The sequence below is a fragment of the Rhineura floridana genome, chromosome 1, assembly GCF_030035675.1.
Source record: "Rhineura floridana isolate rRhiFlo1 chromosome 1, rRhiFlo1.hap2, whole genome shotgun sequence".
NCBI lineage: Eukaryota > Metazoa > Chordata > Lepidosauria > Squamata > Rhineuridae > Rhineura > Rhineura floridana.
Window position 1 is genome coordinate 131,782,736 of NC_084480.1, and position 24,012 is coordinate 131,806,747.

General features: G+C 42.0%; 1 protein-coding gene across 9 annotated transcripts in view; it reads right to left on the reverse strand.

Moving 5' to 3' along the window:
- PALM2AKAP2 (PALM2 and AKAP2 fusion) overlaps positions 1 to 24,012 on the reverse strand; it is a 370,520-nt gene that overhangs the window by 99,706 nt on the left and 246,802 nt on the right. Inside the window, exon 2 of one of the 9 annotated variants that reach the window (XM_061632612.1) lies at positions 22,445 to 22,547. The exons of 6 other annotated variants lie outside the window; for them this stretch is intronic. In XM_061632612.1, coding sequence (XP_061488596.1) covers positions 22,445 to 22,489 — 45 coding nt within the window. In that variant the 5' untranslated portion in view covers positions 22,490 to 22,547. Of the gene's footprint in view, positions 1 to 22,444; positions 22,548 to 23,760; positions 23,780 to 23,822; positions 23,925 to 24,012 lie in introns of those variants that run through there. 2 more of the 9 variants (XM_061632603.1, XM_061632631.1) reach the window with 2 other exon arrangements.

The following is a 24,012-nucleotide window of genomic DNA, read 5'->3' on the forward strand; positions in this document are numbered from 1 at the left end:
ATACACAAAAATGGAAGTGCTTAATAGTAATTGTTCTTAGTTCTTTAAAAGCACAATCCATACCATCATTTATTTACCTTCCATACATGCCCTTCTCCAAGTCATTATGGCCTACATTATGAGCTCCAAAAAGATCTCTCCAAACTGAGTGAATGGGCAGAAAAATGGCAAATGCAATTCAATATAAACAAGTGTAAAATGATGCATATTGGAGCAAAAAATCTTAATTTCACATATACGCTCATGGGGTCTGAACTGGCGGTGACCGACCAGGAGAGAGACCTCGGGGTTGTAGTGGACAGCACGATGAAAATGTCGACCCAGTGTGCGGCAGCTGTGAAAAAGGCAAATTCCATGCTAGCGATAATTAGGAAAGGTACTGAAAATAAAACAGCCGATATCATAATGCCGTTGTATAAATCTATGGTGCGGCCGCATTTGGAATACTGTGTACAGTTCTGGTCACCTCATCTCAAAAAGGATATTATAGAGTTGGAAAAGGTTCAGAAGAGGGCAACCAGAATGATCAAGGGGATGGAGCGACTCCCTTACGAGGAAAGGTTGCAGCATTTGGGGCTTTTTAGTTTAGAGAAAAGGCGGGTCAGAGGAGACAGGATAGAAGTGTATAAAATTATGCATGGCATTGAGAAAGTGGATAGAGAAAAGTTCTTCTCCCTCTCTCATAATACTAGAACTCATGGACATTCAAAGAAGCTGAATGTTGGAAGATTCAGGACAGACAAAAGGAAGTACTTCTTTACTCAGCGCATAGTTAAACTATGGAATTTGCTCCCACAAGATGCAGTAATGGCCACCAGCTTAGACGGCTTTAAAAGAAGATTAGACAAATTCATGGAGGACAGGGCTATCAATGGCTACTAGCCGTGATGGCTGTGCTGTGCCACCCTAGTCAGAGGCAGCATGCTTCTGAAAACCAGTTGCCGGAAGCCTCAGGAGGGGAGAGTGTTTTTGCACTCAGGTCCTGCTTGCGGACTTCCCCCAGGCACCTGGTTGGCCACTGTGAGAACAGGATGCTGGACTAGATGGGCCACTGGCCTGATCCAGCAGGCTCTTCTTATGTTCTTATGTTCTTACATAATTAAACCAACATTATGCATCAAATTAAAACTCCTGTTCCATTATTCAAAAGCATTTCAGAATTTCATTCTTCTGATGGTTAGAACTACCCTCCGATCTCAGTCCTATATTTATTACAGGACAGCTTTTATGACAGAATCATTATGAATTTCCAGGTGAGAAAAGGATGAGCTAAACCACTAATGCAAGATTCAATTGAATACATTATGGTTAACTCTTTTTCCAATGAAATTTCAGTTGTCATGTTCAGATTATTTCTTTTGAAATAATCCTGCTGCCTCTCCTGTAAATTCATGAATGTCCCACTTTTTGCATGATTAGAAATTTCACAACTTTGAGATACTTCTAGATTCCTTAAAAATGATAAAGACAGGTATAAACATTTGTGTGCCCTGTAGAGAGACTACAAGACGTTTGACATTCTAACTCACTGTAGTTCAACTCTTTATATATTACAGAGTTTTGATGCAGATGCTCCGAATTGTGAACACACACACAAAAATCCCCTAGGCATTTATTATAAAACAAGCTGTCATTTATTATAAAACAAGCTGTCTTTAAATGAGCTGCAGCTTAGATGTGGTTCTCATTTTACTTTAAGGTTGCAATAGGGTGCAATCCTCAATCCACTTCTTGGGAAGCAGTTTGACAAAATACAAGTACAGGGCTTTCCAAATGGTGCATTAGATGCCTCTAGCAGAGAAGTGGTAGCGAAGTTGTGGCCCTCCAGCAGTGGCTGGACTACAAATCCAATCACTCCTGACTAATGGCCATGCTTGGCTGGTGCTAATGTAGGAGAGCATGAGCCTTACACATGGGAGCCACTAGGTTCTGATAGTGTAAGGAGGACAAAGGAAATGAATGCCATTTCCTGGGTAAACTGAAGCAAGGACATGTGGTAGAACAGCCTGACCTGCAGATAGCCCATCGTTTCTCCACTCTGAAGCCAGAGAGTAGAAGACAGTTGTAAAATAAACATTTCATGTGCTAAACCATTTAGCATTTTATTCTCTTCTGCACAAAAGGAAATGATATTTGCTAGTTTTACCTGCTCTCTGCCCTTTTCTGCACTGTAATCTGGAGGCACCGCTACACAAGTGAATTTAGGAATTCCTAGGTGAAGCAGCAGGGGCTAAAGATTAGTGCTGAACAAAAACAAAGTGTCACCAGAGGGTCCCCCTCTGAACAGTAAGTGAAAAAGGTACATGGAAGCAATATTAACAAGAAAGGGTTATATGGTAGCATTAGAAAGATGAAAGGCTACATGTCAAGTGAGGGAAGAACTAACGCAATGGCTACAATTACAACAGCTCTCCGTAGTTCACCAAGAAAACTACTTTTGATGACCTACCAGTTCCCAATATGTGGATCCCAGTAACATTTCTGTGAGCTAAGGCTTGATTACATGCAACAAAAATGTATGAATTACCTCTGTCCCTTGGGCTCAAGATGTATTTCTGCCAAAATATTAATTACATTTTCAGCAACAGAAAAAGCAGATTCATTACTGAGCTACAGCAGCCCAATATAGGGGCCACAGATCAGTGGTAGAGCTTATAACTAGCATGTAGGATCCCAAGGTCAGTTTCTAGCATCTTTTTAAAAAGCATCTCAGGTGGCATGACTGGGAAAGTCCTTGGCACTGACCCTGAAAAGGAGGGCTGGAGTGGGCAGGACAGAAGAGGGTAGGGGAAGGAGAGAGGGGGAGGGGAAAGGCAGGTGTGATCATTTGCATGCTTGAGTTCAGTGTGATTTACTCCCATGCAGTCATACTTATGATAGGTGAAATTGACAATGGGGAAGCAGGAGGAGGGGAGAGGAGATGCAAGTTTGAATATTTACATGCTTATGGAGTTCAATGGGATTTATTCCCATACAATCATGCTTAGGATAGGTAAAACTGACCATGGAGGAGGAGGAGAAGGGGAGAGAGGGCTGGAGCAGGGAAAGGGGGAGGGGGAGAAAGGGCAGGAGGAGGAAGAAGGGAGGGGATAGGGGAGAGGAGGGATAGGAGGGAGGAGGAGAAAGGCAGATTTGATCATTTGTATGCCTATTGAGTTCAATGGGATTTACCCCTATGCAACTAACCTGGGGAAGGGGCAGAGAGGGGGAAGGGGGGAGGAGAGTGGGAGGAGGAGAAGGAGGGAGACGGAAGAGAGGAGATTGGATGGGTGGGCACTGGGCAGAGGGAAAGCCCCTTTCCTTTCCAAAAGGAAAACATTGTGAACAGTATCATTCTTTTTCAGGGTTTCTTTCCCCCATCCTATTATTCTACAGCAGACACATGCAGCCTCCCACCCAAAATTAAACCAAAGCTGTCCCTGGCCACATCCACACCAGACATTTATTCTACTTTAAACAGTCATGGCTTCCCCCAAAGAATCCTGGAAAGTGTAGTTTGTGAAGGGTGCTGAGAGTTGCTAGGAGACACCCTATTCCCCTCACAGAGCTTCAATCAGATGGGCTGACTGTTAAACTGCTCTGGCCACTGGAGTTCTGCCAGGGGAATAGGAATCTCCTAACAACTCTCAGTACCCTTCACAAACTAAACTTCCCAGGATTCTTTGGGGGAAGCATCACTGTTTAAAGTGGAAAAAATGTCTGGAGTGGGTGTGGTCCCAATTAGCCAAGCAGCTGTAAGTCTCACTTTTAGAACACTGACAGTTGGTTCTTACTCAGTATGCCTGCTCTATCACAGACTCCAATGTTAAATTTTTAAAATTAATTAAACACCAACCAGACTTTTTTAAAGTTTTAAACTGCAGACGATGAAGGTCAAAGTATGGGGCAAGGTCAGTAACAGGATTACAGGTACTCTATGAACATGGCTGATTTTTAATTAATTTCAACAAATTACGAGACCAATGACAGAAAATAAATCCAACAGCAGTATGGATTTTTTTCTTCTCAGTTTAGACCTTGAACTCTCGATTCTCTTTGACTGCTTTGTGTATCACCATGAAAACTTATCGAGAGTTGTTAAGCAAGCGTTTCTGAGTTCAGGATTATACATTTTGTAAGATTTTGTTTTGAAATGAGCTTGTGGGAAGCAAACGAATGGCATGGGTATTTTCAATTTAACATGGCGGAATGTGAAAACTCCATGTTGGCTATAGTATACAGCCACTCTTGTGGCTGTATAATCAATTTAGAAGTAAGTCTGTCAAGTTCAATAAAACTTCAGATAAGTGTGTAAAGGACTGCAGCCTAAGATGGCTTCATATATCACATCAGGGTATCCAAACCTTGGGTCTGAAGTTTGGAAACTGCAGTAATTTCAGTTCTGTGATCAGGGTCACTTCCAGATGACCTGTTTAATGAGTATTGAGGCTGATTTGTTTGCTGGAAGATTAGATAACATTACATCAAGCAAATGTTATCACACAGTTTCTGGTGCATTTTCCTGTTTCTTTCTTTATAGGAAAAAGTCTGATCTTCAGGGAAACCTGGTTTGTTTTGCAAAAGGTTCAAATCAGTTTTAATTGCACACCCTGAATTTGCCAGGATGTGACTGAATCCCACTGCCACAAAACAGTGACAGTCTGGAAGTGCCCCAGACTGCTAACAAGGACCAGGAGACAAGATTAAATTTCATCTGTTCTAAATCAACTATGTGTTTCTCAGCTCACAGTGTGATTTTAACATTTAAAGCCTTATTCAGCTCAGGACCCAGGTATATTTTGGGCTGTTCACTCCCGTATCTATCTGCCTACCCACTGTTATCATCATCTAGATCTCCTCCAGGTGCCTCCATCAACTTTCAGTTGTGGCTCCCTAATTTGAAATACTCTCTATGCCCATCTTGATATCTTTTAGGTGCCATTTTTGTTTTCTTTTGTGATTAGATACTAAATTGGATTGCTGCTCTTCAATCTTTTTTTGTTGTGAAAAATGTTGTTTTTTTAATTTAAATTAAATGTCAATTTTTGTTATTTTGAACATTTAATTTTTTATTCTACATTAACGCTAATCACCCCGGTAATACAGATGGTTGTTGAAGTGATGGAATATAAATTACATAGATATGTAAATAAATAAATTGGGTAAGCCACAAACCAGTTATTCAGCAGTGGGTCAATTCTAATCTTCTACGTTAAATTTTACCTTTGTAGCCCCTTTAGTACCACTCCCTATATATATGTATATATACGTTAAATATATGTATATGTACGTTAAATTTTACCTTTGTAGTCCCCTTTAGTATCACTCCCTATATATATGTATGTGTGTGTGTATTGTATTTAATGAATTTTAATTGTATTTTATTTATTTATTTTATTTTTATTTAATTTAATTTATATACCGCCCTAAGCCCAAGGGCTCTCTGGGCGGTGTACATAAAATAAAGCAATCAGGAATATATAAATACAATAAAACAATAGAATCAAACCAACAAAGGTAAACAAAAATAATCAAACAGTAGCAAAATACAACAATACATATAATAATACGCATTAAAAGGCCTGGGAATATAAAAAGGTTTTCACCTGGCCCTGAAAAGATAGCAGCGTTGGCGCCAGGCGCACCTCATCAGGGAGACCATTCCATAGTTCGGGAGCCACAACCGAAAAGGCCCTATTTCTAGTCACCACCCTCCGAGCTTCTCGATGGGATGGTACTCGGAGGAGGGCCTTAGATGTTGAGCGCAATGTACGGGTAGTTTCATATTGGGAGAGGCGCTCCACCAGGTATTGCGGTCCCATGCCGTGTAAGGCTTTATAGGTCAAAACCAGCACTTTGAATTTAGCCCGGAAACAAATAGGAAGCCAGTGCAGACGAGCCAGAACGGGTGTAATATGAGCGGACCTTCTTGTCCGCGTCAACAATCTGGCCGCTGCATTCTGGACTAACTGTAGTTTCCGAACTGTCTTCAAGGGCAGCCCAACGTAGAGCGCATTGCAGAAGTCCAATCTAGAAGTTACCAGAGCATGAACGACTGAGGCGAGGTCGTCACTGTCCAGATAGGGACGTAGCTGGGCTACCAATCGGAGATGGTAGAAAGCATTCCTTGCCACTGAGGCTACCTGAGCCTCAAGAGACAAGGAAGAGTCGATAAGAACTCCCAAGCTACAAACCTGTTCTTTCAAGGGGAGTGTAACCCCGTCCAGAACAGGGTGAACATCCACCATCTGGGCAGAGAAGGCACTCACTAACAGCGTCTCGGTCTTGTCTGGATTAAGCTTCAGTCTGTTAGCTCCCATCCAATCCATTATCGCGGCCAGGCAACGGTTTAGTACATTAACAGCCTCACATGAGGAAGATGAAAAGGACAAATAGAGTTGCGTGTCATCAGCGTACTGGTGACAATGCACTCCAAAACTCCTGATGACTGCACCCAGCAGCTTCATATAGATGTTGAAAAGCATGGGGGACAGTACTGATCCCTGTGGGACTCCACAATGGAGAGTCCAGGGTATCGAGCAGTGTTCCCCAAGCACTACCTTCTGTTGACGACCCACCAAGTACGAGCGGAGCCACTGCCAAGCATTACCCCCAACTCCCAACTCCGTGAGCCTTCCCAGAAGGATACCATGGTCGATGGTATCAAAAGCAGCTGAGAGATCAAGGAGAATCAACAGGGTCAGACTCCCCCTGTCCCTCTCCCGACAAAGGTCATCATACAGGGCGACCAAGGCTGTTTCGGTACCAAACCCAGGCCTAAAACCGGATTGAAACGGATCAAGATAATCAGTGTCATCCAAGAGCCCCTGGAGCTGGTCGGCCACCACCCGCTCCAGAACCTTGCCCAGGAACGGAACATTCGGCACAGGTCTATAGTTGTTCAAGTTATCTGGGTCCAAGTAGTGTTTCTTCAGGAGTGGTCTCACTACCGCCGCTTTTAGGCAGTCAGGGACCACTCCCTCTCGCAAAGAGGCATTGATTACCTCCTTGGCCCAGTCGGCGGTTCCGGTCCTACCAGCTTTCACCAGCCAAGAGGGGCAAGGATCCAGCACCGACGTGGTCGCCCGCACCAGTCCAAGGATCTTGTCAACATCCTCAAGCTGCACAGACTGAAACTCATCCAATAAATAAGGACAAGACCGTGTTCTGGATGCTTCATTGAATCCAACTGCTATAATATTGGAGTCTAAGTCCCGACGAATGCTAGCAATCTTGTCCTGGAAGTGTCCAGCGAAACATCACAGCGGGCTACAGATGACTCTATAGTATCCCGAGGGCCAAGATGTAAAAGCCCTCGTACAGTTTTAAAAAGCTCCGCTGGGCGGGAGAGTGATGCCTTAATACTGGCAGCAAAATATCTCTTTTTTGCTGCCCTCACCGCTGCTGTATATCGCTTAGAGCAGGCACTTACCAAGGCATAATTGCATTCGTCGGGAGTCCGCCTCCATCTGCACTCAAGCCTCCTCCTCTCTTGCTTCATCACTCTCAGCTCCGGGGTATACCATGGGGCTGCATGAGCTCTACATAGGAGGGGGCGCATGGGAGCGATCGTGTCAACCGCCCGGGTCATCTCCGTATTCCACAGTTCAACCAGGGCTTCAACAGGAGCGCCAGTCTTCTCAGTCGGAAAATCCCCCAGAGCCCTTTGGAAACCCTCAGGATCCATTAATCTCCGGGGGCGGACCAGTTTAATAGGTCCCCCACCCTTGCAGAGGGAAAGGGTCGCCGTAAGCCTAAACCTCAGCAAGCGGTGATCTGTCCATGACAATGGGGTAGATGAAAAAACCCCAACCTCCAGATCACCATCTCCCTGTCTAGTGGCGAAGATCAAATCAAGGGTATGTCCCGACACATGCGTCGGGCCAGTAACAAATTGAGACAGCCCCATGGTTGTCATGGACGCCATGAAGTCCTGAGCCGCCCCAGATAAAGCAGTCTCGGCATGGACGTTGAAGTCCCCCAGTACCAGCAGTCTAGGAGACTGCAACAATACCTCCGAGACTACCTCTGTCAGCTCAGTTAGGGAATTTGTTGGGCAGCAGGGCAGGCGATACACCAACAGAATTCCCAGCCTGTCTCTCTGGCCCAGCGCAAGGTGGAGACACTCCAATCCAGTCATCACCTGTACAGGGTGCTCGGTGAGTGAGAAAGAACTCCTACAGACTACGGCGACCCCGCCTCCCCGACCTTCGGCTCTACCATGATGCTGAACCGTATAAAATAAAACATGTATTTTAATGTTTTTGTGATTTTACTGTTTACAATTTTATTATGTAAGTGTTTGATTTTATTTCTGTAAGCCGCCCTGATTGCCCTATTATAGGGTAGAAGGGCAGGATAGAAATATTTTAAAATAAATAAATAAAATAAATAATCTGACAAAGAAAAATGAGGCAACTTTATATACAAAATTAATTGCATTCTTAAAATCTCTCTTCACTAGAGCTTCTGTCTCTAATATGCCTCCTCCTCATCAACAGCGGGTAGCTTAAATCTCATAGGGCAAAAATTATTTAGGATCAGTTTCACATCTAATGTAGCCAGTAGAACTATGGTCTCTTTCAATTACAATGCAAATTTTAATTGGCATATTCCCAAAGACACGTAATCTAATTCAATAAAGAATCTATTCACAGAATTTAGGACTTAAAGAGTAAGCTAGTTATGTTTAATTAATGTTAAAAATAATGAATAAAGTAACAGCACTGTACTAGCAAAACATAAGTATTCAAGACAACTTGCTCCAGACACCTGATCCATTTTGTATTTTTCTCCTCTGAAAATGAGCATGACGGTCAGCAATTTGGAGCAGAAAAGTTTACAGTTTCTTTTTAAGGTTATTTTTCTGTGGATAATTTTCAGGTTTATTAGTAGGTTCACTAGTAACAATGAATGAATCCCAACTACAAATACAGTATTAGGCAAGCTTGGCGGTTTCAAAGCTTTTAAACTTTATCCTAAGTTGCTAACTCCCTAAATCTGGAAAAACCATATCAGTGATGATTATCAAGCCGGGGTTTGTACTTGAAAAGCAGAATGATGTTCTGAATACCCACAGCAACTGTCATTTCACTATCTAATTCAAGGAAGATGTTACATTTTGTTGCATTTAACACTTTCCTTAACCTTGTGAAATGGGTAAGGTAGGTTGAATTAGTATTTTTCTGTATAAAACTTCATTCTAATATTTTGGCATCCAATGGAGCTGCTGCATTTATCAACAAAACACAGGCTAGTTAAATTAAAAGTCTCACTTCATGAACAGCCACCTCCACTTCCATAGTGATTTTAAACCTTTAAGGAACTTCTGAATCCTGGTTTGTGGTAAATTGAACCACATACATCCTATTAGATTACACTACACAAATATCAAATGGTTGGTACTAAGCTGAGGATCACATTATACTTTTTAAAAATTCAATGTAGGTATAGTAAATCTATCAAATAAGATTTAACAAGAAAGGAATTCAGCTACACTACACCAACAAATGAGAGCTAGTGTGGTATAGTGGTTAAGGTGCTGGACTATGACCTGGGAGACCAGGGTTCGAATCCCCACACAGCCATGAAGCTGACTGGGTGACCTTGGGCCAGTCACTGCCTCAGCCTCAGAGGAAGGCAATGGTAAACCCCCTCTGAATACCCCTTACCATGAAAACCCTATTCAGAGAGTCGTCATAAGTTGGGATCGACTTGAAGGCAGTCCATTTTTCACTCTGACAAAAAGTCATGAACTCTAATTGATGAGCATTGCCTTTGTACAGTTTTGCAGATACTTCTGAATTATTTATTTATAAATTTATTTATAGGCTGCCTTTTGGGGCACAGCCCACTCAAAGTGGCTCACTGAGTCATAAAAACACAATACACACAGAAAGCTAATAAATGATTTGCAGCAGTATTATCATTTAAAAGCATATGTCACTTAAAACAAAACAATCTAAAATTCCTACACACAAAGAGTTATTTTAAGATCGATAGGTCTTCTAAAAATGAAAATCTTACTTAGCAGAAGGTGGCCTGAAATAAACAGGTTTTTAAAACTCACTTAAAAGTGTGTACTAGATCCACTGATAACTTAAATAATTATTGTATCCTTGAATATATATCAAACACCATCCAACCAATGGATCTTTAAAATAAGGGGTGGGGTATGTTTGGACTTATGATCCTGTGCTGTTGTGATGCACAATGTTCTCAACCTCTCCTACAGGATCCCTGTACATAAAGTTATGTGATCCAGCCCAGTCATTAAAAACAGTTGCTTCCTGTCGTCATCATCCAAGACTGTGCAAGGAAATACTCACATTTCCTCTAATTCGGTTCCACCCCTCCACCATCCCAAAATCAACAACATCTCATTAATTCTGCATTTGCAGAAAGTCTTTTTTGGTACCCCACCCAAAGTGGAGGAAGTGTTTGATTTTGTTTGTGTCACACAGACATTCCTGAACAAAATCATGTTACACTATTTAAGTGGTAGGAAAGGCAACATTTAAAAGTATTCCATAGTGATCATGAGTTGAATTTTCTTTATGTCCAGGGGCTATGAGAATTAATTGTAGCTAAGTGATTTTTTCCCATTAAAAATGATTGGAGGGACTTCTACATTGAAAAGAAAAATCTTGCCTACTGCAGCTACCTCTGAAAGATGGGGGGGGGGAAAGGATTTCTCCCACCCCCCAAAAAAGACCCCAACTTTGACATTAAGTTTACAGAACTGTGGCATTTGATGTCAGCAATATGCTATGAGTTGGTATGCAACAGTTTTTCCCTAGTGGATTTACAATCAGAGGACTGATCCACACAACCATGTTTCTCACATGATAGCTTGATTATGCAAAACAGCTACAAAATTCAACCTGTCACAGTTCAGCAACTAATATTGAGCAGGGCAGAAGGAAAGATATACCTATCAGCATATTAAATTACAACTGTACAAATGCCACATACAAATTTCAACACAGGATGAAACAGGACACTCAACAAACTTCACAGACAGAAGTTTATGATTTTTAACCACACACCTGTCATGATAGGTTGCCACTTTAATGCCATGTCAACCAGTTTCAGAGTGGTACCCAATACATACAACTAAAATACACAAGTTATGCCTAACCAAATTACAACTATAAAAAGACACTACATGGTACCTCACTGGAGTACCAAATGGCAGGTAAGGTGCACCATCAGGTAGAGTGAGGCAGCAACCTCCAGGAGCAGATTGAAGGGCTGGAACAAGGAGGCAGCAGTGAGGTGTTAGAGGACAGAGCTCTGTAATAAAGAAGCACTCTGTGACCTCTAAGCGAGCCTAGACCCTAGATACACTGTCCCACTGCCAGTGTTGAAGATAAGGGCTCATTCACACGGCAGTTTAATCTGTGATCAAGCCTCCCTGCATACCTATTAAATTTGCAGTGATCACATGACACAGGAGGCAAAGGGCCTCGTCCCACTGCTTTCCCCTTTAAATCCGAAGAAAATGAATCCACTTTAAATCCGAAAAAGGAAGGAAAAACCGCCTGTGCTTCGCTCTCTAAGCGTTAGCTCCAATGCTTTGGTGAGTTCCTGCCCACTTCCTCCTCCTCTTTGTTTTTTTCCCCTTTGGAACAAACTGAGCATGCTCGGCTGCCAAGGTAACCAGAGGAAGAGATACTTTGACCTTAAGAGGGCGTGATCATTAGGAAGCTGCGAGATTCTCCCTTTCCCTTCAATATGAACGGGAAAAACGGTTTGAGGGCTCATATAAGATAAGAAGTGTGAACCTTTAAACCCTATCGCGATGAGAAAAGCTTTGTCTTTAATCCGCAATTCAGCTGAAGTCAGCTGCAGTGTGAACTGGCCCTCAGATTCAATGCCAGTCCAGTCAGCTTCCGTACATGGCAGCGATGGCAGCAGGGTGGGGTGGAGAATCCTATCTGCTGCATATCTTGGATTGGTCCTAACTTGCTTACATCCTTTGCCATTTATGCCTTCATCTACAAAGGGTCTTGCTGTACTGGAAAAAAAATCCCCTTCCCATGCCCAGATGAACTCTCTGCATGCTTGTGGTTAGAAGACCATACATTCCAGCTGCCAAGCATCCACTGGTATGGCTGCAAATGGTGAGAACTATGGCAACAGCTCATTGATTTCAAGTTGAAACTACAGTCCTATGGCTCCTCACCAGAAGCTCTTACAGCTATTCTCATCAATAACATCATCACCACTAACTGTTGCATGGTAGCATAGCTACAGGGTCTCCTAACTCCAGGCACGCAGAGCATCTCCAAACAATGCAACACTAGTGCTGTCTTGACAGCAGTGGAAGCTGACTCATTAGGACAAATGGGGCTCTGCCCCACCAACCTCCCTTGGCCCTCAACCAGCTCTCACCTGCCTGCTTTCTTACACCCAGTCCAGGAGGTTGTGTTGCCTGTCAGCTTCCTCCTCCTTGGTCTCAGTGTTGTCCCTGGGAAGGAGGAGGATGGGAGCAAAACTACAATTAGTTGGCTCCGCCTCCAACTACTGCTGATCTCTCCGCCTTCCACCCCACCAGTCCCAATGGGCACCAACCACCACAGGTTGAGAGAAGCAGAATGACTTGCAGTTGAAACAAAGTCTTTGTGCTGGAAACTGACAGGAGTATGGGCAATCTAATTATAAATTTCATTACAACAGCCCCAGGGCCAAGGAGTCTTGTAGGTGCTATTGTAATGTGTACCAGCATTTAGTTTTTCCACAAATAATAAAGTTACACTGAACCATGTGGTGTTTCTTTTAAAAAAATAGAACCCATTATCTTTCTTCAGAATGATAAGCAGCCTCCGTGGAGCAGAAGATTAATGGTACACTTAATTAAATGAAGAACAGAGTTAGTGGACAGTTTATAAAAAGTTAAATGTATTCTCACACCTTTGAGGATTGAAGACTTGCTGTCTGTAATTTTTTAACACCTCAAACTCTGATTTTCAAGAGAAAACATAAGACAAAAACTGATTAACAGCCTGCCTTGTCCAAAGGCTCACGATTGGTAACAGCAATTTGGCCTAGCCTTCTCTACTACTAAAAAGGCACTGAGAAATTTATTTTGAACTACAGCACCTTAAACACTAACCCATTGATTGTAGTATAAGGTTTTGTGGACTAAAGCCCACTTTAACAAACGTGATAAACTGGGCTGTATACTGCAAATGCTAATATCATATTTATTCATCTTTAAAGTGCCACAGGGCTCTTCATTGTTTTTGCTACAACAGACTAAGACAGCTACTGTGATTCTGTATTAAGATGAGGAAATGGATTTGAACTGTAATTGGGATACACCTGCCAAACATTTTTAAAAGGACAAAGCAAAATGCTAATTATTCCTACTGAGATGCAATTCTATGAAATTCCGGACAGAAAAGCACAACTGCAGTATCTAACTGGCACTGGACCATGAAATAAGTAACCAAATGCTCTAGAATTCACAGTAGCATGTGCCCATCTAATTCAACTGGCTTCCTCGTAAAATAAAAATCCTCAGCCATTCAGCTGTGACCACTTTTTTAAAAAGCGTTTGGCAAGACCTGTAACCTTAGGAGCTTCAGATTGAAAACACAAAGCGATATCCTGAGGATAAGGGAGACATTCCACCCCCTCTCCCATCTTTTCAACAATAGCAGATTACAGTTTAGCAACAGCCAAGGGTTGAGAAGGAAATTCCTTTATTCTCACCTTCCAAAAAAGGCCTTTGTGAACACACTATTTACTAGTGTTTCTTGGAATTATAGTAACTTTTCCCTTCCCCACTTCAAGTTATGAGTTTGGTTTTTGGAGTGGTTTTAGATGGATTGAGAAGAGATGAGTCTAAGACAAATACTAAGGCAAATACTAAAGGAACAGCAAATTAAGAATTCTGAAGCACTGTAGTGAACAGTTATTCTGAACGAATTGTACCTTTTTAAAAAAGGTGAATGTGTTCAAAATTGTGTTAAAATATTTAAGGAAATGGTAACAAAATATATGTTATACCAGTATCTGCTTATATCCTAGTTCTATGTCACAGCATAAAAAGGTGTCAAAGCCAAGCAATCCCAGGCAAAACTTCCATTTGGGAAAATGAGCTGTTTCAGGCTTTTCAAGGTTACCTTTCCACACTACTAAGCAATTTAGTGATTAGGGATGGAAATATTTGTCAATTTCGGTTCTCTCGGATTCTCATTTTTCCAATCTTAAATTCAGTTCTTCACATTTCTGAAGCAATTTGCAACTTTTTTCCTAAAAAAAATCCTCATGATAATTTTCCAGCGTTTTAGTGCAAATATCTGCTAATAAACATATTTTGCAATTTTCATTGATGTCACATTTTTGCAAATCCTTTTTTGTTATATAATGCATTTTTGCACGTTATTTTCACTCATATACATATACATTTTTATGCACACTTTCCTGTAATATATACATTTTTGTAAATGTTGGTTGGTTGGCAAACTGCATTGCAAAATCTGAATAAGTGTGAATTTTGAAGGATGGTTGTATTTCATATTGTTTAGTAAATTGTGAATTTGATAGATTTGGCTTGAAATGTGAACTGAATCAAAATTCTCGCCCATCCCAACCAGCGATCAACAACAGGCTTGAGCTACAATGCAAACAGAGGTCCACAAGCCAATCTGCAACATCTCCTCAGCTCATTTCTAATTCACTTTTATACATTTGAAATCTTTGATTTCAGCTTTTTGTATGTACGTGAATGTAAGCATTTTTCCCACCGATAAAGGTTCTGCCCTGAAATGACATTATAAATCAGGAGTGGCTAACTTGTAATCTCTACAGATATTGCTGTACTACCAACTCCAATCATCCTTGGCCACTGGCCATGCTTCCTGGGGCTGATGAGAACTGGAATCAAACAACATTGGGAGAACCAACATTGGGAGCACTAGTAGCCATTGATGGACTTAAATTTGTCTAACTCCCTTTTAAACCCAAATAAGTTGGCAGCAGTACATTCCATAGTTTAACTTCCATATGCTTCATGAAGAAATACTTCCTTTGTCTGTCCTGAATCTTCTAACATTCAGCTTCATTGGATGACCCTGCATCTAGTATTGTGAGAAAGGGAGAAAAAAGTCTCTCTATCCATTTTCTCTACATCATGCATAATTTTGTACAGCTCTATCATACTGTCCCAACTCATCTTTTTTCAAATTAAAAAGCCCTAAATGTTGTAACCTTTTCTCATAACACAGTTGCTCCATCCCCTTGCTCATTTTGGCTGCCCTTTTCCAACTCTACAATATCTTTTTTTGAGGTGCAGTAACTAGAACTGTACACAGTATTCTTAGTGCAATTGCACTATAATTTTTATAACAGCACTATAATATTGGCAGTTTTACTTTCAATCCCTTTTCTTACAATCCCCAACATGGAATTCCCTTTTCATAGCTGCCACACACTGGGTCAATATTTTCACTGAGCTATCCAGCACAACGCCAAGATCTCTTTCCTGATCAGTCACCACCAGTTAGTGTACATGTGAAGTGAGGAATACTTTTGCCTCAGTGTGCATCGCTTACATTAACATGCCATTTTAAGGTCCTTTCACCCAGTCTGGAGAGATCTCTTGGAGTTCCTCACAATCCCGTTTTATTTTTATCACTCTGAAGAGTTTGGTGTCTTCTGCAAACTTAGCCACCTCACTGCTCACCCCTGAATCCAAGTACGGTGTGTGTGTATGTGTGTTCAGATGGCTGCCAATTTGATGTGGTTAGGCTCCACACTGCAGTAATAACATCAGTAAAAGCAACCATATGGATCAGGCAGACCTCATAGGAATCTTGTTTATTATCTGCCCAACCAAAAGGATGTCAGTTTCAGACATTATAGCATTGGTGTTGAGCCCTGAAATCTTGGGAGCAGCAACTGGATCAAAATGGTATGTATGAACCAGGCTTAAAGTATAGCCATCAGAAAGGATGACACCTGAGTCCATAATTACCCCATTCAGAATATCAGTCTGTTCTGCTTATAACTCTCAGCTTTATTATGAATCGAGCACCATGTCCTTCAGAACTTCTTGAGTGGCTTGGAAGGTAAGATAAGATTCTGCTAATGTATCTAAGTTGAGCCCATATAGGGCTGATCAGATTTTTTTTGTCCAAAGATTATACCAATTTCAGAGCAGATGCGCATATGGGGGCATACTCATTTTCCTCTACTCCTGAATATATTCAAGTGTAGGAAAATTGTAACATAGAAATTGGCTATATGTTAAGGGTTTTGTGGTTGTTCTTGTTCCAATTAAACATGACAGTAAAATTGGAATTTACTACAGGAAAAGGAAGTTACAGCACAATCCTAAACATGTCTACTCAGAAGTGAATCCAACTGAATTCAGTGGGCTTGTTGCTGGGTAAATGGGGTTAGGACTATAGCCTTAGCTGAGTTTTAAGTCTGCCTCAGGGAAATTTTTAACATGACGTTTGCCTCATGTTGAAACTGTAGGTGGTATTTGTTTTTGCTTTTTTAAAAAAACATATTATTAAAAAGTAATTGTTCTTGACATTTCCATAGCTAGTACCTTTAAAGGAAGCACATTTGCCTTTCTTGGCTTTTCATTTGTTTAACATGAAATTGCTAAGATCAAAGACAGCAAAACGATTTTGTTCTTGTTATTCTGTTCAATGTTTATAGCTAGGGCCAGAGCCACCCCTAGGCACCGGGAAGCGGGGCAGTTGCCCCGGGCCCCACGCTTTGCCCCCCCCACGCTTGGCGATGAGAAGCTGGGCTGCAGCAGGGTTTTTTCTCTTCAGCTGTGCAGTCTCGCCAGCCGCTTCCCGCTCTTGGAGAATCTCCCGCTCTTTGGCTGCGTCCCTGAGTGGTTTTTCCCCTCTCCGCTCTTCAGCTGTGAAGCGGGTGTGCGTACGGCGCTTAGCTAGCTAATTTTAGGCGGGAGGTTTGAATCCCCTGCCTGAGTGGCATCCTTGTGCTGCCTGCTGCCCGCTCATCAGCTGTGCAGCGCGTTTACAGACAGCGCTTGCTGGCTTATTCTGGGCAGGAGGTTTGAAAGAGAAATAATGTGTGGGGGGGCAACTATGCTTTTGCCCTGGGCCCCGCACATGCTAAGGGCAGGCCTGGTTAGGGCATATACTGATTTTATTTACATTAGCATATATGAAAAAGATAAGCAACTGGAAGCTGTGGTAAGCAACAAGGCAATTAACAGAAGCTTGAACAAAATTACTCATTTTGTGAGAGAAAATGAGTTAATTGCTGGTGTCCCTGAATTGTCTATCTGCACTTCGGTATTTCTAACAGAATGTAAAAAGGAAAAATCACAGTGAGTCACAATAGAAGAGATAATTGTGGGTATTGTACTATGCATGTTACAAAGGCATGTCATTTTCCAGCAAAGCTTGCTATAAATAAAACATATGCACAGCCTACTAATACAATGCTGTGCATTCAGCTTACAGACCGATTCCCAATGCTGAAACAGTTCAGAACCAGTAAGGCTTAAATTAATGAATCCTTCTTCTGGAAAATAATTCACATAGATTTTATAAGGAATCCCAATAGGCTTTATCTACTAGAGCACAGGTTACCTGTCCCAGTGTGTCCATAACCCCATGCATTCAGTTATTACTAATGGCACTGTAAATGATAGCAATGTTACCACAATGTTTAAGACACTGGGTCAGTTCACACATAACACAAAACCATGGTTTGGAGCTGTAGGAACAAGCCTCATGTGTTCTTGTGCCATTCTCTTGTACTTTGCTTAATTAGGTACTTCCTGGTTTGTGGCCAGCCAGAGTTTGCCATTGCACCCAAAATGGCATCCTCTGGTTTCCATTTTCTGCTTTGCAATCCCAGCTTCAACACCAAGCACAAACCATAGTTTGCTAATCAGGCGTAATGGCAAACTAGGAAGTAATCCTGATTTGTCACTCACTGGATGACCTTAGACAAGGCACTATTCCTTTGCCTTAGCCTCTTTCATATGCAATATGGGATAATGATCCCGACTTACCTTACTGTTGTGAGCCAAGCCGGGGGGGGGGAATAGTTGAGGGCAAAACAGAGGATGAGGACTTGGACTGGGAACCTGGAGATGGGGCAGATAGCAAGATGGACTGCATAGGGTGCCCCAGCCCCCGTCTTGGACAGCTCAGCCACCTCAGCTCCTGACCCCCCTGTGGAAGCGTCGCCACGAGAGATTCAACATTGTACATCAGATGTTACCCAGCCAAATGCTGCCCAGGTTCCACCACCCAAACTGTCAGCTAGCAGCCCTCCTCTGTCGGAGATGGAAGCTGAGATCAAAACCATCCTCACCCCACGCTCGGAGGTGTTTGAGTCAGGAAGTTCAACAGTCTGAGCTAAGGGGGAGCCTGTGTGTGCATGCGCGAGATCCAAGATTACTTAAGGGGACTCGGGGAAACCAGTTGCTGAGTCAACGTCTTAGAGTCTTGAAGACATGCTTAGTCAATGTTAGGTCAGGGCAAAAGTTCCTAGAAAGTGTAGTTAGGTTAATAAGGTGCACTGCTTTTGATGTATCTATAATTTTAATAAAAAGAAAAAACCACAGACGCATCTGAGACTGAGTTCTTCAACTTCGAGCAGGACATTTACAGGGTTACTAAGCTATATGTATATGAAGAGCTTTGCATACTATATAAGCACTACGTAAATAAATGCTCAGCATTTTTACAAGCACTGTTTCTGACAGTGATACCTGTTATACATACAATCTCTAGGACGTTCAGGACCTAAGGAAGCTCCTCTGTTTCTATCCAGCGTAGAGAACCTTGTCAACCTACTTATGCTTTCTAGCTACACCCATTCAAGTCCCTTGATTTCTATCTTGCCATATTTGCATGCTCATATAGCATTCAACTTATCCCATCAGTCCCCTCCCCATCACACGAGTGAAACAAGCAATACTCAAAACCTACCAAGTTACAACTGAAATTTACAGGTTTGAAGGAGAAATAGTCTGTACATGTTGAACCTATGAACTTGTACAGCTTATCTGTGCTATTTAAAGGAATGTGTAAATATGGTTAATTTACTTAGCCGCTCACCTAGATGATCTAAAACAACATTCAGGTAGGTGCTTTAAACTGAACAGGAAACATAACTGTTATCTCAAAAAAGATGTAACTGGTCTAGTCTTCCAATTACAGAGCAACAACATTAAGGGCAAAAGCATCCTCTGCTAGGCCCCATATCCTTCAAATGGTTTGCAAAAACTTGTACCAAAGCATCATCACAATTTGTATTGTTTGATCTCCACAACTCCCCCCCAGACCCAGAGTTGACAAGTTACATTGAGATCTACTGGAAAATCACCATATGCTTTGTAACAAATTAGCAAGGGTTTCTGACTTCCAATTGTTTAATCGCAGCAACAAGAAAAAAGCATACACCTGGATGTAACTCAGGAAATGAATCCACTAATTGAATATAACTATAGATATGGATAATTAATTATGTATGATCTAAAGCTCAGCAGATATTCAAATATCTGCCAACAGGAAGAGCTGCAGTAATAAAAATATCAAATTTTGCCACTCTTTGAAGCTAAGTGCATCCCAAATGTGAAATGGTCACAGAGGGTTATCTGCTCAAAGAAAGAAAAAGTCAAAATCAATTTGTGTTAGTGCAATTGTGTCGGACTGAACTCCCCCAAGGATCAAATTTGTAGAAGGGGGTTGTGTGTGTGTGTGTATGTTGGAGTGAGGGTGGGGGGAGATGACTTTCAGATTCAGCCATATTAGGGAGGCCTAAGTAGTGTCTGTGGCACAGAATACTGTCCACCAACTGAGGCCACATGCCAACCATGGCCCCTCCTGTACAGACAGGCCACAGCTATTAATTATCTGTTAACATCCCATTTGACAACTGCAAAGCATTGTACCTGGAGCTGCTCTTGAAGCTAATTTAGAAATTTTCCATTAGTACAAATGGAAATTACTGAATGGCTGCTAAATACTGAATGGGACTGGGCATGTGGAAGATGTATTACCAGTCTTAACATAATGGCACTGGTTCCCAATGCATTTCTGGGCATAGTTCAAGGTGTTGGTTTTTAGTGTTAAACTACTACATAGCTGGGACCAGGATACCTTTTAGCCTTCTCCCACATGAACCTGGCCATTAAAGCCCAGAACATGGTCTTCTCAGCTGTGGCACATGACTAAACCTTTAGATCATTACATTTTTACTTGGTTATTTAATCTGGTGGGTTTTTTTCAGAGTTTTAGCATGCTGCCACATGATGCCATCATTATTCAGCTAGTTTTCCAGAATAATGCACTTTAACTCCCACATGACTTTTATGAAAGATCCAGAATGGATCCTCAATGTTTTCATTTGTGTGGCATGTGTGGAGGGGGTTGGTGGCCATGGTTTTGAAGACATCTGTTTCATACCACTTCCCTCTGACCAGTGCGAGCTGTCACTCTCTCCTCTGAACTGAGCTCAGGAAGGGAGTTCAGGGACAAGCCGTATTAGCCATGGGTTTTCATAGTTTCTTTCGTCTAACTTCTTCTGATCTGCTATATTCTCACAAAATTAGAATTCTTTAATACTAGGCATTACATTTTTTAAAAAAAATTGGAAGAGCTATATCCACACATATGCTCATAACTCTTTGACGTTTACTGGCTGGAGGAACACAGGGGTATTACTACAGCCATGGAACTTTTCTGAATTCAGGCACAACCTGCCATTTGTGCGGAAAGGAAAACCTCACACTCACTCACTAATAACTGCGACATATGACCAAAGGTGCAGACAATCAGTTACAAATTCACTCTTGACAACATCTGATCAAACAGCAACTATACCACTATAAATGTGTGGAAAGGCCCTTATACCATATTATTTATTTATTAAATTTATTAGTCGCCCATCTGGCTGGTTATCCAGCCACTCTGGGCGACGTACAACATAAAAACATACAATTTACATTAGAGCATTAAAAAATCTCAACCAATGATATGTCATTCTGCTTCTGTTTTTACTGTGCTTTTGTATTTTATTGTTGTTATGATTGTGTTAATTTTATACTCTGTTAGCTGCTCTGGGAGATATTTGTCTAAAAGTAGGAACTCAATACCCTAAACCAGGGAAAGAGAATCTGTAGTCCTCCATGTGTCACTGGATTTGAACTCCCATCACTTCCAGCCAGCATGGTCAGGGACGATGAGAGTTGGAGTCCAACAGCATTTGGATTCTCTATCCTTGCCTTAAATAAATGAATAATTAAGCATTGGCCACAAATCTAAATAGCTCTATGGATCCTGGATATTATTGGCATAGTTGTTCCTGATGATCCAATTTGATCACTTTGCTAAAAGAGATCTATCAGCTCTATTGCTTAAATAATTGAGCATATTGTTACTTATTTCTGCAAAAATGGCTTCAGCTTTAAAACAGATGTTTCTTACAGTCAATGATGGATATGAACAAATTTTTGGCATTTGTTGTGGAGAAAGTAGCACATCAGCTGAAAATAGGCAAAAATATATTAAGTCCTAGTTACTTCCTCCCCTGCTCCCTTAACAATATACGCCTTCTTTGTTTATTTTGTAAGATGCTCATAATACCTTTAAAAGACTGTTATATGCTTAAGTTCAAATAAAGACTAAAAAAAAGCAGTGTAGGAAACAATACATGCACTGACTTTTCAGAATATGTACACTGAATACTAAACATCTTAAATGCACCATCATTTAATTTTTTAGTATGTGCATTGATTTAACCATTCTGAATTACGTATATGTCATAATGCATCCCCTCTAGAAAGAGTTTCTAATCAACCTAGTAAGGCTTCCTATTTGCTTCCTAATTAATTTGCTATTTGATGGGGCACGTAATCCTTTTCATGTCATTTCTCTGCTCCAAATCAGCCCAGGCCCGGAGAGGCTTCCTCTCCAGGGTTCAAATAAATGTGTGCCTTGCAAATCCTATATGCATGGGTTTCTAAAAAGGGACAGTCCCTCACCACCACCATAATCTCCAGATCTCCAGCCTTTTTCTAAAAAAGAGCATGTTTCTAGCATTTGTAGAACCTGAGATAGGAGGCAAAACTTAACAGGCACTATTCTTTTTTGGGGGGGGGAGATACTAGCCAGCTCCCCCTTTCTTTTATTTTGCCCCCTCCTGCCTCCTGCAAAAAAATTCCTGCAGACACCCATGCCCACGGTAGGGGGAAAGCTACTGGGAGGGGACACTGGAGCAAGAAAAAGGCAAGCAAAGAAAGGATTGCATATCCATCCCCAGCTTCCCCTCTATTGCCTCTTTTAGAAAGGACCTGCAGGCTACAATGCCATACCTCTGTATGTTACATGTCCTTTAGCTCACAGTCTAACATCTTTCCACAGGCTAAAAGAGAGGCAAAGACATGAATGATAAACATTTATAGAGCTAAGAATATGTAAACAATAGCAAAAAATAGTGTTGCGCTCACTTCACAACAGAAGCACAGGAAGGAAGCAAGAGCTAGTGGTGACATCCAGAAGAGCTAAGCGATGTTAACTGCAGCATAAATCCAGTCTACAGGATAGGTGTTCCTATAACAGTTAGAAGACATCCAGATATAATCTTCCCTTTTTCACACTATTTGTTTTTGCCCACATCCAAACACTAGTTTTTGTGAGTATCTGTATTCCATACAGAGAGTAAATGCTCTTCCTTCCATCTCTGTCCTTCATTTCCTGCCCAGAGATGAGTCAATGCCCTGATTATTTTTCAATGAACCCTCTAGAACACCTTGCAGTGCTTTCTCCCTAAAAATCCAAGACTCCCCAATAACTACTGCCCCAATCTTTAGCACCTGTTCCCATATTAAGGATCCCAGTATCTCACTGACCTTCTTAACCCTGCAAAACACAACCCCCTTTCCAACAATGTGATCCTCAGTGACCACACACACATGCAAGATTTGTGCTACCAAGCTGGCTCCATACCCCCCCAACACACACATCAGCCCTCCCCAGTTTCAACAGAATCCAAACTCTCTCCTCAATCTCCAAGTTACCCTAACTTATTTCTCAAATTACCTAAGCTTATTCTGAGCTGCAGCAGAATACAGCGCTCCCCTCATTCTGCACATATTTGATGTGGAAGGGGGCAATGTACTTGCAAAGCCTAACTGAAACATGGCAACATTCACAGCCCAAGCCGCTCCCTCCTGATGTGCACTTACAGCCAGCCCTCCCATGCAGTTACAATTACCACACCTCCACAATCCAGTCTATTGCATTCGGACCACAAAGCGTTGCAACAGAATACCATTTCGGATTGGGCGGGGGGAGAGCAATACAAGATTCGCAGCAGCATTCAAAGCCTCATTCTCGGATACATTCAAGGTTAAACAGGGGGTGGGGTCCTTTCTTTTCCAGACCACGTGTGACAGTTATTATTTTACACCTCCTAATATCTATAGGAAGGTCATCCACGTAGGACAGAGTCTCTCTTTCTCCCGTGCACGCGTATGCACACACACAGACTTTGAATATGGCAAAGGGTTTTGTGCCTTTGGCATGCACCCCTAGTACGTAACCTAGTATCCTGCAATCCTTACTGGGGAATAAACCTCACTGAGCTCCATGCAGCTTCCTTCTGTACATCATTTAGAGTCGACGGAACTAGCAAGGTGACCACAGATCGAGATCCTGAGGTATGATTACACAGAGGGGCGGAAGTGCCCCTCTACATGGCACCCCTTGTAAACCCCTCTCCCCAGCACGGCTTCTCCCATCCGAAACCTGAGAAGACACTCACACGCTGCAAACTCTGCAGCTGCTGCGGCCACACAAACCAATCCCGGGAGAACTGGCGCTCACCTCCTCTCCTCTCCCATGCATTGGGAAAGGGTTGCAGGCAGCATTTGCTGGCTTGCGCGCGCACAGACGTCCCCTTTCTTCCTTCATCTCGCACGGAAAAAGATGGAGGCATTTGTGCGGGGCATTTCCCTTCCTTCTCTCTGGCCCCCTCCCCTTTCCCAACAGTTGCCCCCGAGCCCAAACCCCGAAA